The sequence below is a fragment of the Physeter macrocephalus genome, chromosome 11 (genome assembly GCF_002837175.3).
Source record: "Physeter macrocephalus isolate SW-GA chromosome 11, ASM283717v5, whole genome shotgun sequence".
Lineage (NCBI taxonomy): Eukaryota > Metazoa > Chordata > Mammalia > Artiodactyla > Physeteridae > Physeter > Physeter macrocephalus.
Window position 1 is genome coordinate 112118440 of NC_041224.1, and position 15016 is coordinate 112133455.

At 38.1% G+C, this 15016-nt stretch overlaps 1 protein-coding gene across 1 annotated transcript; it reads left to right on the forward strand.

Moving 5' to 3' along the window:
- Positions 1–13574: 13574 nt before the first annotated feature.
- LOC102988582 (adiponectin receptor protein 1-like) lies at positions 13575–14809 on the forward strand. The gene is given in 2 exon segments (XM_055088797.1): positions 13575–14295; positions 14297–14809. Coding segments are annotated over 2 exon segments (1143 nt in total). The 5' UTR covers positions 13575–13665.
- The last annotated feature ends 207 nt before the right edge of the window (positions 14810–15016 follow it).

Genomic DNA, 15016 nt, shown 5'->3' on the forward strand with positions numbered 1-15016 from the left:
CCAAGGGGAGAAAGCCGCGGGGGGGTGGGGATGGTGGTGTGATGAATTGGGCAATTGGGATTGACATGTATACAATGATGTGTATAAAATTGATGACTAATAAAAACCTGCTGTATCAAAAAATAAATAAAATTCAATAAATAAATAAATAAATTTCTGTTGGCCATAAATCTACACACACACACACACACACACACACACACACACAAAAGTGAACCAAATATGCTATTGCAAAAGGAAAAAAGCAAAGATAGAAACATTATCCATCACAACAATCAAAGTGTCCCTAGGATTAAAACAGACTGGTTGTCAAGGTATTGGATCAAATACGATATTATAATAAGGCAAAGCCACATCTAGCCCTGGGTAAATTCTAACACATTATTATATAAACTGAAACATCTGCCTTGAGCAAAAACAAAGAACATTTAGCCAGCAAGTGTCAAGGGATTAACAGAAATAATAACAGAGATACTGTAGAATTTTCTCTATGTTTTCCATTGAGACTAGATGAAGGCATATCTTCTGAGGAAAGTTTGAGTGTGATTTTCCATAGTAGACTCATTAGGTAATCTCTCAAAGCCCTATGTCTCTGTATGATATTAATGTACTAATTCATATCAAACATCTATATGTCATACCGTAAAAGTATAATTAGTTTGGTTTTATGGCAAAAGTTGGTATTCAGGTTTTCATACATAGAAAATAAAAGCTATATAATAAAAACTCAAATCTTTAATCATTAAGACTTTAGGATGTTCTGTAAAGCTATTGTGTTATATTTTGATACATATAAATGCATGAAAATAAGTACTAAGTAACTTACACTGTACACAGATGTATAGATGACATTGAGGAACAAATTAAGTGGAAATCAACAGACATATTAAATTTTATTCTCTAATGGTCTGATACCTCTGAATAATGGAAATCACACCAATTAAATTAAAAATATAAAAGATTAAAAAATTTTCAAAAAACCATAAAATATTAGGTAAATCTATATGTAAATAGAGATATATATTACAAGCAAACGTTCTAGGGAGGCTAGAACAAGACAATAATGTTACATTTTTCTACTCTGGGGTAAGGTATACTTTCAAAAAGAGGCAATTTTTCAAAAACCTTGTAAGAAAGAGATGAAATGGCAAAGAGGTAGTAGAAATGCATGGTATACTAAAAATTATACGTGTGAAGATGGTAATGAGAATAAATGAGCTGCATGCCGGTAACAATACTAAAACTTACCTTAATTGAGTTGTGAACAAAATGCTTGGAAAAAAAGTTAGGGGGAAGAAAGGATTGAAGGCCTTGATTTTAGAGATAGTAAGGGTTGAATCAAGGCAGTGATATAATTATAGTAGTTCTTAATATTCTACTTCTAAGTAGTAATGTTTTCTTAGAATATTTTGAATGCATTTTGAAGTCTAGAAGCCAGGTAGTTGCTATAATAACCACATAATAATCAAAGCTTAATTAAAAGCAATTTCTATGAAAGGTACAGAGGAGAGAAGGAGGTTAATCTGTTTAACATTAAACACAAAAAACAAAGAATTTGCTTCATGGTAAGGATTAGAGATACATCCCCAGAAAATGAAGGAGAAAAATAAATAATGCAGCCAATGTTTTCACTATAGGAAACTGTTAGGGTGTTGGTACAAATGATAATGAAGGGGAGAATTCTGGCTGGAGAAAGGATGTTAAATCTGTATTTGCAATCTCCTATTAGCTCATTATCTATTGCAGCAATGTTCAGGAAAACACGAACGAGTTTAATTTTTCAACCAGGGTAAAGGATAACAATTTTAAAAACTAAACAAATGAATTTGCTGCCATCTTGTGGCAAACATGGAAAATACAGAATGCTTTAGTAGTCTCCAAAACATTTTTAAACATATTCCTCTAAACTATTTCTTTAAAGGATTCTCAATAAGCCATCCTACTTGGTTCACAAGTAAGTTATATGTTTTCTATATTTATTAAATTTAAATTTCAACTCCATTAGTAGTGAAGTAGAGAAAATATTTAGGGAACACATATTCCAGTATATTAATTTTTTAAATATTTACACAAAAGTTCATAAACCAAGTAAAAATGCATTTCAATGACACACTTCTTTGTAATCACCTTCATGATCTGGGGCAGAAAAAAATAGCAGGAACAGGAACCTTTGTGGGTATAAGATAATGAGACATTATGCTTTGTAAAGTAAAGTAATGGTACTGAAAACACTGATCTCTAGCTTTTCCTTTATATTCAATAGCTCTATGACTTAATGAAAATTATTTAGTGGTTGATACCTTTCCTTCTGTGTGAATCTGTCTCATTGAGGTGAGGGTCACATGAGATGACATATATGAAATTTTGAAAACTGTAAAGCTCTACTTAAAAATTAAAAGAAAATTAAACTAAACAAAGATAAGGCAGAAGATAGTGTTGGATGTGTGCCTAAGTTGGGAAGGGAAAGTGAATAGAAGCGAGATATTTTTCTCCATGTGGAGCTGAATTAGAGCAGCTCAGGATATAGATTATTTATTTCTAATAAATATCAAACACCTGTTATGTGAGAAAGCTATTAAGAAAAGTTAAATACACCCCCAAACACCTTACAGTCTAATGGGAGATATAGCCAATTTTTTAAAAAATTGTAACAAAAAGATGTGAAGAAAAATGCTAAAGTAAAATGTTTGCAAAGTTCAGTGAGAGGTTCGTACATAAGTATGGATCCATTATTATCTTTATTTAAAATTATAATAATAACTTTAGATTGTGGAATAAGGCATAAAAATTAATTTCATGAAATAAACAGTGGCTGTGGCTACCTGATGCTAATGGGGAAAAGCTTAAGTTATGCAAAAATTCCAAAACATCTATGTATTTCATACAATCGGTGTCGATTTTTTCTTCAGGGAAAATCATGAATTTCAGTATTTAATACAGAGTAAAAGAAAGCATCCACTAGATTAGGTGCATTCAAGAACGCTGAGACCCACAGATACTGCCTCATCCTTACCAAAGGCCCCTGGAGCAGGTCCACTGAACAGTATGAGCCCACTGACTCACTCCCAACATGAATTAGGAGGACTAACCCTAATCTGATTGACAATTTTTATCTAACATCTTGGGGGGGCAATAGGCTAAGATGTAAAAGAGATACAAAGAAGTATATTTATCCCTTAAGAAGATAATTTCTTTGAGAAAATAAATCATGCCTATACAATGTCTAATAAAACTGGTCTTTTTGTATCCTGCCATATACATGGTAACTCTTCTAAAAGAAATATAAATCCAATGCTAGTAACTTGAAGAAAAATGCTCAGCTATATGAAACAAAATGTTAAAATGGGCATTTTGACCAGCAAGATAAGACCATAGATATCAGACACGAAAATGAGGTGTTCAATCAGGATGCAAAGACTCAAAGAAAAAGAGTTGCTTCTGTAGAGCTGCAGAGCCTGTTTTCTGAAATACTTCAGGAAGGATGTTGTATTAGTCAGGGTTCTCCAGAGGAAACAGAACTAACAGGATAGAATAGACTATATATGTGTGTGTGTGTGTGTGTGTGTGTGTGAAATCCCATCATCTGCCATCTGCAAGCTGGAGGCCCAGGGAAGCCAGTGGTACAGTTTCAGTTCAAGCCTGAAGGCCTGAGAAGCCGGGTAGCCACAGTACAAGGCCTGGTCCAAGTGCAGGAGAATACTGATGTTCAGCTCAAGTAGTCAGGCAAAGTGAATAAATTCTCTCTTCCTCCACATTTTTTTTCTATTCAAGCCCTCAAAGGATTGGATGATGCCCACCCAAATCGGGGAAGGCAATCTGCTTTACTCAGTCTACCAATTCAAATGCTAATTTCACCCAGAAACTCCCTCACAGACACACCTAGAAATAATGTTTAGCCAAATATGTGGACACCCCATGATCCAGTCAAGTTGACACATAAAATTAACTATTACAAATATATATTTCATAATTTAATTTTTTAGTTTTAGAGAGATAGTACACTGTATATTATATAACACCCTCCGTGGATACTATATATCAATATTTCTGCAGCAAAATGGATGCATATTCCCACCAAGTGGGATAAGATTATAAATAGCATCATTATAAATAGTTTAAGAGAGGTATTACTTTCAAATAAATATACAAGACAGACATCTATACCTATATATATTTGTATACACAGATACATAAAGAGAGATATATACAGTAGATATATAGAGAGATGTTTGTTCATTCTCTATTTTTTTACAACTTCTTATATTTCAGAATTATAGATAAGGATTATAAACTAGTAGTCATAAGCCACATATACAATACTGTATCTTTTATCTCCATGGGGAAAAAAAACAATTTGAAAATGATTTCTTTGGAGAAGCGGGAGAAATAAGATAATATGTCCTAAACCAAAGTCTAATGAGAGAAGTTTCCACAGCAACTCTGAGGAGAGAGATATGCCCCTTTCCTTAGGAGGATATGATAGACTGGCACCCAGCTCTTGTCTGGAAAATCTAGAGGGGAAGAGACAGATCATCTGGAAGAAGAGGTATTTGCATGGAATTCAGCCTGCATTCCCAAAACTTGTCGGGACAAAGTATGCACATGGACATGTGATTCTTCTAGGTCCTAGACAGCAAAATCACCTAGAGGTGTGTATCAGTTATCTATTGTTGTGTAACCACCCCCAAACTGTTGCTTAAAATAATAAAGTCTTATTTCCTCCCTGCTTCCCTTTCCCACCCTTTCTTCCCCTGACTCAACAGGGTTGGGAAAGTCAGTAAAATAGGAAAGGAAGGGTGAAAGCAAAGAGAGAAAAAGGAGCAAGCCCCCTTCTTAAACTTTGTATCTGTAAAAGACCCCAACTGGGGAGAAATTTAACTTTAAATCAGATTTGAAGTTTGATTATAACATGGTACTAGATACTTTTAATTACAGGATAATAGCTATATTTGAAATTTAAAATGACCATAATTTTTTCCAAAAAGAGATCTGAAAATCATGGACCTGCCTGAACTTCCATTCATGCGAGGGAATAACTGCCTCTACTGAATATTCAAGAGAAGATGAATGACAAAAATAAAGATACTTTCTGGGTGGCTGCTTTTGTTACTCATCTTGAGACTGGAGCTTCAACATGTATTTTTGGTAGTGAAAGGTGTAATCCATATCCCGTGAAATGTCGGTTCGATACATTAATTTTTCTTAAAGAAATAGTGAAGAATGAGAGTCCTACATTGCATAATACCACAAAATATCTTGAAAATTAGCTTTATCCTTGTCCTTCCCCAGAGTTTCATATCTCATGATTCTTGCTCAAATCTCCCCTGCCTTAACTCTATAAACACTGTGGCTCATTTGTCTCTCTTCCTGACTCTCCTATTCCTAAAACTAGTATCTCCTTTTTCATCCAGGGATGGCTACTTGCCAAGCACCCATCCACATCCACACACATCTGATTTATAAAATGATTCTACAAGTGTTTATTTGGAAGGAAAATTTATCCTGCATTAAATTTTAAAACCAAGCTCTGTAGGTACTGAAAGAAATTCATTGAATATATTAAGAAGATTATTCTGATGGCCATGTGCAGGATGGCTTCAATAAGAAGGTTTTAAAAGATAACAGCAGAATTCAAAGTGACCTAGAGAGACTAGGGATGATATTCAGTTATATAGAAATTACAGAAAATGATAATTAACTTAGCATGGAGAACCATGCCCTGCAGATTAAAAATGATAAATGACTAGTCACAGCTAAGGAGAAAAGAGTCTACTTTTAGAACATTATAATACTCATGAGTAAATATAATTTGAAGGAGATGTATTTGTATTAATCAAAGTTTCAGAAATTCATGCTTTCTCAGATCTCAATATATTGTTACGGGTTCAGAAAAGATGGTAAGACTGCAATTTGAAGATGCTATCTTTATTAACATATTATTTTAAATAATTGTCAAAATACTCTAGATGGGCAAAAGCAAGATCCCAATGGGTCAAATTATCAAGATTAGCCATTTACACTGACAAAACTGTCAAGCTCTTCACTTAACTTAAATTATTTATAATACACATTCAGAATTGTTTATGTTTATAGAATAACACCGTACAAATCATTCAACATTCAATCCCACTAGACAGTATTAACAGAGCATCTACTATATAACAGGATCTCTATCGGGCACTAAGAGATATTGGTTACAAAACAGAAATGGAGCATGACTTGACATACTGTAGTCTGGGATTATGACAAGTAGAAAATTATGAAGCTCCAGTACATGTACCATAAGAGGGGAAGTACGAGATGAACTGGGGGCACATAGGAGGGAATCGAATCCACACTTGAGAGAAGAGTGGGAGTCAGGGAAACTTCCAGCAGGAAGTTATATTTAAATAAAAACTATGAGACTCAACATTTAAAAATACTAATGATATAAATGAAAAGCAAATAATCACATCAGATGGGATGCATATGCAAATATCTAAAGACTAAGAAATGTGATGCATCTTAAGAATTGAGTCAGTGTGAAGAGAACAGGAAAACGTGCCAAGAGGCAATGCTAGAGAAGACACAGCTGCATCATGAAGTCGGGCTAATCAGTCATTGGCGGTGTTAAGCAGAGGCTGACGTCATTTGATAGGCAGTTTTGAAAGATCACTCTGGTTTCAATGTTGAGGATAGAATGCAGAGAGCCAAGACAGGAAACAGAGGTCACGGGAGGAGGTTGTTACAAAAATCAAGGTAGGAGACAATACCAACATGGACTAGGCTGGTGTTAGTGGGAAAAAGAGAGAAATGGAGGGATGCAAAGATAGTCTAGAAGCAAACAGATTGGGAAATAATTGGAAGTGGGGATGAGAGAAACGGTAGAGAGGGTGGAGGACTCTTGGCCTGATTGCTCTGTTTTCTCTGAGAAGTGGAGAAAGCACTCTGTCTCTGGGATGATCATGAGGGTGGAAGGAGCAGGGAGTGCTCAGACACAGGTTTGAGGAGAGCAGTGAATGGTGCATGGTATCACCATGCAGAATGTGGTCTAGGCCTCAGCAAGAAAATACACAAAGGTTACCAGTGAACATTGATTGCCTGATATGTGTTGAGACCTGAATTTAGTGTGGAATCATAAAGTGACTAATTCTTACCTTATATTCATCTTTTTTACCCTACAAATGTGTCCCTCTTTTTCAGCGACCCCTCTCTTAATGGCATCACCAAGTCTGCAACTATCTAAGCCAGAAACATGAGATTATCTACGACTCAGATCTTTAATTTCTATCTCCTTCATTTCTCAAATACGTCCATGGTCTCTACTTTGTTCGAGGTCACCTTTAGCCCAACCTGGATTCCTGTGACAGCTTCCTGGCTGACATTGCCTTTGGCCTTGCTCTCCACTGCCACGTCATAAGGTGACCCTGCGCTGCCAGCACGCAAGGCTGCCAAAGACTACCACTGCCATTCCACAAGTGATGGTTGTTGTTAAAGGGGGTAATGAGGGCTGTGTCAGAGAGACTGAGTCCACTTTCTCCCTTTAACCCTTCCAACCCTCACCACCTCTCTTACCCATCAGCTATCCATTTTGTGGCTGCCTAAGAACAGGAAGGACTGAAGTAGAAAGGACAAGGAAAGCTGGACCTAGACCCCTTACTGAGTGCGAGAGAAGGAAATTCTTGCTCATTCTTGCCCTTACTGGGGCTTTGGACAGAGGTGACTGGAGGAAGTGTTCATTATGCTGAAGAGTGAGTCCACTAAGAAGCCAGGACACCACTCAGAGCAGAGGAGAGCACCAGCCTTAGCTTTTGAAGGATGATGTGAAGGTGCAGAGTGATGCTTGTTTACTGGAACCCAATTCCATCACAGTTCAGTCTCTGGTAATGCATGGTGAATATGTATTAATTTATCTCCTCAGATGCTTTCTATGTGTCAACTTACTTTGCTCATACTCACAATAGATGACATGGCAGCTTTGTTCTTTTTCTGTCATTTGCTTGTGCTTGGAATAATAGTTTTTTCTTCAGTCTTGGGGGGTTTTTTTCAGGAAAATTTTTATGACCTTTGCCCATTTTGTGAGGATTGGTTTATTTAGAATGAGAGCGTACAGCCATAGATCCACTTAACTGGGCATGGATAAACTGTAAAACATTTTGTACCACACACTGTATGAACAAGAGTGAGGGCTTTGCCATGCTCTCCCCACACTGTGGAACGTCCTCTCCTTCTAAAAATCCTCTAGGGCACCAAGAACACCAGTGTCAAGTCAGAGTACACATTAAAAGTTTTACTCGTTTCTACTTTGTAGACAGAAATACAGAAATTGAAGTGGTAATATTTTCTTCCCACATTTCAATGAATCGTTCCATTCAAACCCTCGGATACACAACATGTCAGCCCGTTTGGAGACCACTATAGTAGGGGTTAGCCAGGCTGTGGGAAAAGAAAGCAGTATGTGCAAAGGTTCTAAGGCAAGGGAGAGCATTTTAGTGCTTCTTCTTTGGAGAAACACTCTGTTATGAACTTTGAAGCCAGAGTTCCTGGGCTTAGTTCTGGCTGTGACCATGAGCAAGATACTTGCATTGTCAGTGTATTAGGGTGTGTTTGTCTGTTTTTTTGTTTACAAACTAGGGGTAACTGTGTTTAATTGATAGTATTATTTTGGAAAAAAAAAATGTCTTGGAATATCATTTCATGTTAATTTCTTTTTCCCACTTCCATAAGGAGAAGTGATGACTTTTCCCCAGTAGGAAAAAGGCTTCAACATTGCTTTAGGGAGAATTATGATTTCTAAAGTGAAAGAAAAAAAAAGATCAAGATATAATCAATGCTTGTTTTTGTTTTTATTTTAACTTCCAGAACAGGCTTTTTAGAATAAAGAAGGAAGAGGAGAAGGAGGAAATGGAGGAGGAAAAAGAGCTTTTTACAGCCAAAGGTAATAAATCTGGAGAGATTAGACGAAGACCTAGATCATTCTTACCCATACTCCTTGGAGAATAGATGAATCACCTGAGTTTATGAGGGGGGATAGAGGAAGTTGGCAGACAGGGTGAGACTTTAGTGGAAGTCAAAAGTGGAAGTGGAGGGAATGAATGCAAGAGGCATGGGTGGAGAGGAATGGGGTCAGCATACAGAGACTCAGAAACACTTTCAAGGGCCTAATCTTTGAAGCCAGCACCAGGGAACACTAATGTTTGCCCAGACAGGGAAGTCATTCTAGCTGTTCATCTCCTCACTGAACAGTGTGGGCCTCTGGTCAAGAGGTGCCTACCTGAGTCTTTGCTGAGCTCCATGCAGACTGCCACTGTCTTCATGTGCACTCTCTTTTGAAAGTCCAGAATATTCCAAGATTCCCAAAAGACAAAGAAGAGGTTCTTAACACCCAGAAGAGTGGGACTGTTATAGAAGAGAACACCCCAGCACTGAGCCGTAATTGAGTAAACTGAACAATGGGAAATTCCATTTGCTATAGTGATCATCATCATCATCATCGTCATCATGGTGATTTACATTTTATAGAGGACTATATTATCAGGTGCTGTACTACTAAACACATTCTATACAGTGCATCATTTAACCAGGATCTTAATCTCTATGCTACACTGCTCTTAACATCTACACTCTACTCCCAGATGAAATAAGATTGTAGATGTAAAGTATTAACACTGTTCCTGGTGTATATATTGCTTGCTGATAATTATGGCTTCAATGTCATGGGAGGGGATGGCAGAAAATAGGGAACAGGTTGTTATCTGCTGTAATACTGAAAAAGTTAAGACTGTATCTGAAACTTTTAAGGTTCAAATATCAAAGTTCAGAGAAGTTTATTTCATTCTTCCAGTTGATGTATGTTATTTTATAATTCACAGATAGTTCAGTCTTCTAACTTAAAGCCTGAACATAAGAAGATGGAGAAAGAATGTAGAGTTTCTCTTCTTTCTCAGTGGTTCTTGTTTTTTTTAGCCTCCAGGTGAAAAGAGTAAATGACTACTGAGGGTTAATGTTCTCACCCCCATTTACTTCCTCCACCTTCAAGATCTCTTGAATCATCTCTAAACCCTTTCCCAACATTTTCCCCTTTGAGGTGTTTCCCATTCCTTAGTTATCCATTGATCAAAGATAATTTTTTGTCCACTTTGTTCCCAAGTAGGAACCTGACTGTGACTGGTGAGGATGAAATGAGCAAAGATGAGGAAAGAGTAACACAATCATGCCTCACGTTTAAGCCATGTCCTCCAATCCGGGTCTGAATTTTGGATGCATCTCTCAAATGATTCCACAGTAGGGAGGGAAAGAGGCTGTTATTTACTGGTCTGCCAAAACCATACAATATACAACACCAAAATGCTGGAAGAGTAGTGTATGCTTTAAGAATATTTCAAAATTATAATTAAACATTTTAAAATTATATAAATAATATCAAGTAGGTGCTTTATAAAATGCATTTTTGTTCGACAATCATTTACTGAGTCCCCATCACATGCAAAGCACCAAAGATAAAAGGATGAGAAAAACAGACACAATCCCTATCATTATGGAGCTTGGAGTTTAGTGGGAGAGACAGATATTAATCAAATAAGCAAAAAATAAATGTGAAACTGCAATGGTGACACTCATGAAAAAGGAGTGTTACATGGTATTTTGAAAGCACATAAGAGGGGGACTTGAGCTAGTCAGAAAGGTCAGGTCATCTTCCCTAAGGAAATGGAAATTTAGTTCAAATCTGAAGGAAAATCTTTACACTTGAGGGGACTAGCCTATAGTCAGTGCTCACAGTGTAGGTCTCATTTATATTATTTCAAAGCTATGCTCTCTCCCCTTCTGAGTGAATTTATTTAAAATGAAAACAAAAGCACAGATATACATATCTAAGATATACATATCTAATCTAAGACCATTAGATTACAATGGTCTTAAGAAGCTCCTTTCCAAAGTAGCTAGCAGGGCAGAACATCTAACCCTGAAGCTAGCTAAGAAAAATCTTGCTCAAAATATCACCATCAATGGACCAAAAATCAAATGTCAGTATGGGTCATCAGCCTAGATATATAGGTGTTAGAGTATGAGTATTAGGAAAATACAGTAAACTGTAGCTAGCAACAGGAATAAATAAAACATTGGAAAGATAAATTGACTAATTTCGACATTTCTGAGATACATGTGTTTTTCAGAATTCCGACTACTCCTCGTGCTTGGGCATAGACTTATAGAATGTGTGCATTAACTTCTACAGACTTATCTTGACACATAAATACTAAACTCTGCTTATTTCCTAAGATGAAACAGTGTCTGCATCTGCACATGCAGCTGTATCCAGCAAATCACTGAACCCTAAAGCAAGCTGAAAAAAAAGCCATGACCTCTGCAGAACAGAACCAGAATCTTTTCCTAACAAACTCATGCTTACAAAAACAACTTCTAAAATAAGTGTCATATATGCCAGGGAAGCACCATGGTTCAATTATGGTATTTATTTGTTCCTTTAAGATAGTGTTAATTTCCCTATTTTTGAAGTCCCTATGTAGTTGTAGACTGCAAGGTTATTTTGATTATGTAATAATTTGTAAATGCAATAAAATGCTATTTTGAAAGTATTGTGCCCCCTGCCTGTGACTGCTCCCAAAGCACCTAAATAAACTTTATCAGTGAGCATTTCTTCCAATTGCTATTTACCAAATGAGATACTTGAGCTAAAAAAGAAACTTTAATAAAGCCAAATTTAAAATTGCCATGCTTCATTCTGTGCAAGCATGACATTTAAATTAATAGCATCCATCTCCATCCCTTAGGACATATAATTTTTTTAACTACAGATGGTATATATTTATTTTTGCCTTTCTTTTTCTAATTCAGACACAATTGTTATTGGGAATTGTGAAAAAGTGTCCTTGTAGTTGTTCTACTTCATCACCGCCATGTTGATTGAAGTGAAAAATTAACATGGATTTAGGAAAGCCCATTATATCATTAAGGAACTATCAAGAAAATAAATAGGTGATATATTATCTTTAATCCATGAGCAAATAATGTCCTTGACACTTTTCTAAACCAGTTCTGATCATGAAAAGGGAAACATATAAAATGTGTTTCACCTGTGTCAAAAAGTATCTCAGCTTCTAGGACACTTGGTAAGCTTTACAGCGAGAGAAATATTGCATAAAAATGATATCACATCCTATGTTTTAGCTAGTTATACCTAAATCCTTTGTTGATTATAGGCCATATAACTTCAGGCAGACAAAAGAAAAATAATCATGTTGAATGCCAGTCTGTGGTGTTTATGAGTACCTCCTGCTGTTTTAAATGACTCAAACATCTTGTCAGGTATGCTACATTACAGCCACAGGAAAATCTCAGTACAGGTTGTGTGCCAGGCAAAATGCTTTGTCTAAGACCTTGTCAATCAGGCTGACGGATGAGTTCAGTATTCTAATGAGTAAGATTCTAAATATGTTTCTCCTTTGCCAAGTCTCCGGATCACATCAGGAGGCACAAAGCTCAGGCAATTGGAAGGAATAAGATCGTTTTTAAATGACCGTACTTCTCCTGACTCATACAAATGTGTGGGTTTTAAGCTATCTTGGTGAGATAGTCTCCTACCCCTTTGTAATCCTTTTTTATATGCGTCATTTAACAGGCTAATTTCCATTTACTCAAAACAAATTAATTCCAAACAATTTGCAAAGGCTACCATACTTCTGAAGAGCATTAGTTACTTTTAGCTTTACATTTTGCATAGTACAATGTCTACAATCAGTGGGTTTGCAGACATATCATTAGTGAATTATATTTTAAGCTATTCTAACAGTACCTAAGTCAGATGAAATTGTTTTGGTGGGATGGTATATATGTGTTCCATTTAGATAATTCATAAGTAACGAATCCAACCACTTTTCTCATGGCCTTTCATATTCTAATATAAAAACTGAGTGTTTTTTTAAATTGCCTTTGGGGAGAACATTACAGTAAACATCCCCTGTGATATATCAACATGTTGCTTAAAAATTGCATAATATTTGTATTAGACTTATAAAGGTACGTCCTATCCTTAATAACAATGTTGTAAAGGAGTTTCATTATTTTGTAAAATTGACATTCAAAGTTTGCTATTTTTAAACTCTACATATTTAACATGAATCCTAGTAAATTCTATTCCAAACAAGGCAAAAACATATCTTTAATAGGAATATAGTGAGGTGAACAAAGATAATAAAAACAATCAGCCATCAGAAATTAAAAATCAATCTCTTCTCTATTCAACATGTTACACTATTTAATATAACATTTGGAAAGACTCACTGAGAATATAATTTCTTTCCAAGCAGACAACTAACATTTCGGTTAATGCCCTCAAAAATTACATAACCCATATATTTAGCCTTTACAATTAAGCTAACATAGTTTTGAAGCCAATGATTTAACAGTACATTAAAAATAAAAATTGTAATAGTACTTATGAGTAGTAAATATCGAGATTATTAATCACAAAAGGAGATTTCTTGGATCCGGGCTGCTCGGCCGCAGGCTGCCTCCAGCACCGTGGGATGTACGCGGGGTCCGCAGCCCCCAGCAGAGCTCGCCCCCATGCCTGTCTTCCATCACAGGGAACTCTCTGCCCCCTGTGGCCGAGAGACCCCACCCTTTCCCCAAGCTGAAGCCGCAGGGCATTGAGGTACCAGCCAGATGTCTTCTCACAAAGGACCTGTGGTGGCCCAGGGCAATGGGGCTCCTGCCGGGAACAGGGAGTCTGACACAGTGGAGCTGGCTGAGCTGGGACCCCTGCTAGAGGAGCAAGGCCAGCGGGGCGTCACCAGCCCAAGCAAAGCTGAAGAAGAGCAGGCATGCCCAGTGCCTCAGGAAGAGGAGGAGGAGGAGGGACAGGGGTTGACACTTCCCCTGCAAGCCCACCATGGCATGGATAAGATGCAGGAGTTTGTGCATAAAGTCTGGGAGGGGCGCTGGAGGGTCATCCCGTACGACGTGCTCCCTGACTGGCTAAAGGACAATGACTACCTGCTGCATGGTCACAGGCCGTCCATGCCCTCCTTCCAGGCCTGCTTCAAGAGCATCTTCCGCATCCACACAGAGACCGTCAACATCTGGAACCACCTGCTTGGTTTTGTGCCGTTTCACTTTCTGGGTATCCTGACCATGCTCAGACCAAACATGTACTTCATGGCCCGCCTTCAGGAGAAGGTGGTGTTCGCGATGTTCTTCCTGGGCGCGGTGCTCTGCCTCAGCTTCTCCTGGCTCTTTCACACCATCTATTGTCACTCAGAGCAGTGACAAACTGGATTCTTTTCCAGCCCTTTTCCAAACTGGATTATCAGGGATTGCCCTGCTGCTTATGGGGAGCTTTGTCCCCTGGCTCTATTACTCCCTCTACTGCTTCCCACAGCCACGGCTCAGCCACCTCTCCATCGTCTGTGTCCTGGGCATCTCTGCCATCATTGTGGCCCAGTGGGACCAGTTTGCCTCTCCTAAGCACCAGCAGACAAGCGCAGGGATGTTCCTGGGGCTTGGCTTGAGTGGCGCCGTGCCCACCGTGCACTTTACAACCGCGGAGGGCTTCGTCAAGGACACCACGGTGGGCCAGATGGGCTGGTTCTTCCTCACGGCTGTGACGTACATCACCGGAGCTGGCCTTTATGCCACGTGGGTTCCTGAGCACCTCTTCCCTGGAAAATTCGACATATGGTTCCAGCCTCATCAGATCTTCCACGTGCTGGAGGTGGCAGCCGCCTTCATCCATTTCTACAGGGTCTCCAACCTTCAGGAGTTCCGATATTGCCTGGAAAGGGGCCGTACTGACGACTCCCTCCTCTGAGCCACCTTGCAAGGGCGCAGGAGGAGCTTGCCAAGTGGTTTTAAAAGAACTTCTTTGCTGAAGTGAGAGGAAGAGTCTAAGTTATCTGTTTCTAGAAGAAACCTCTTAGAGAATTCAGTACCAACAAAGCTTCAGCCCACTTCACACTCACTGGGCAATAAACTCTCCATTCCCTCGCTGAGAACAGTGGGGATGGGCAGCCACGCC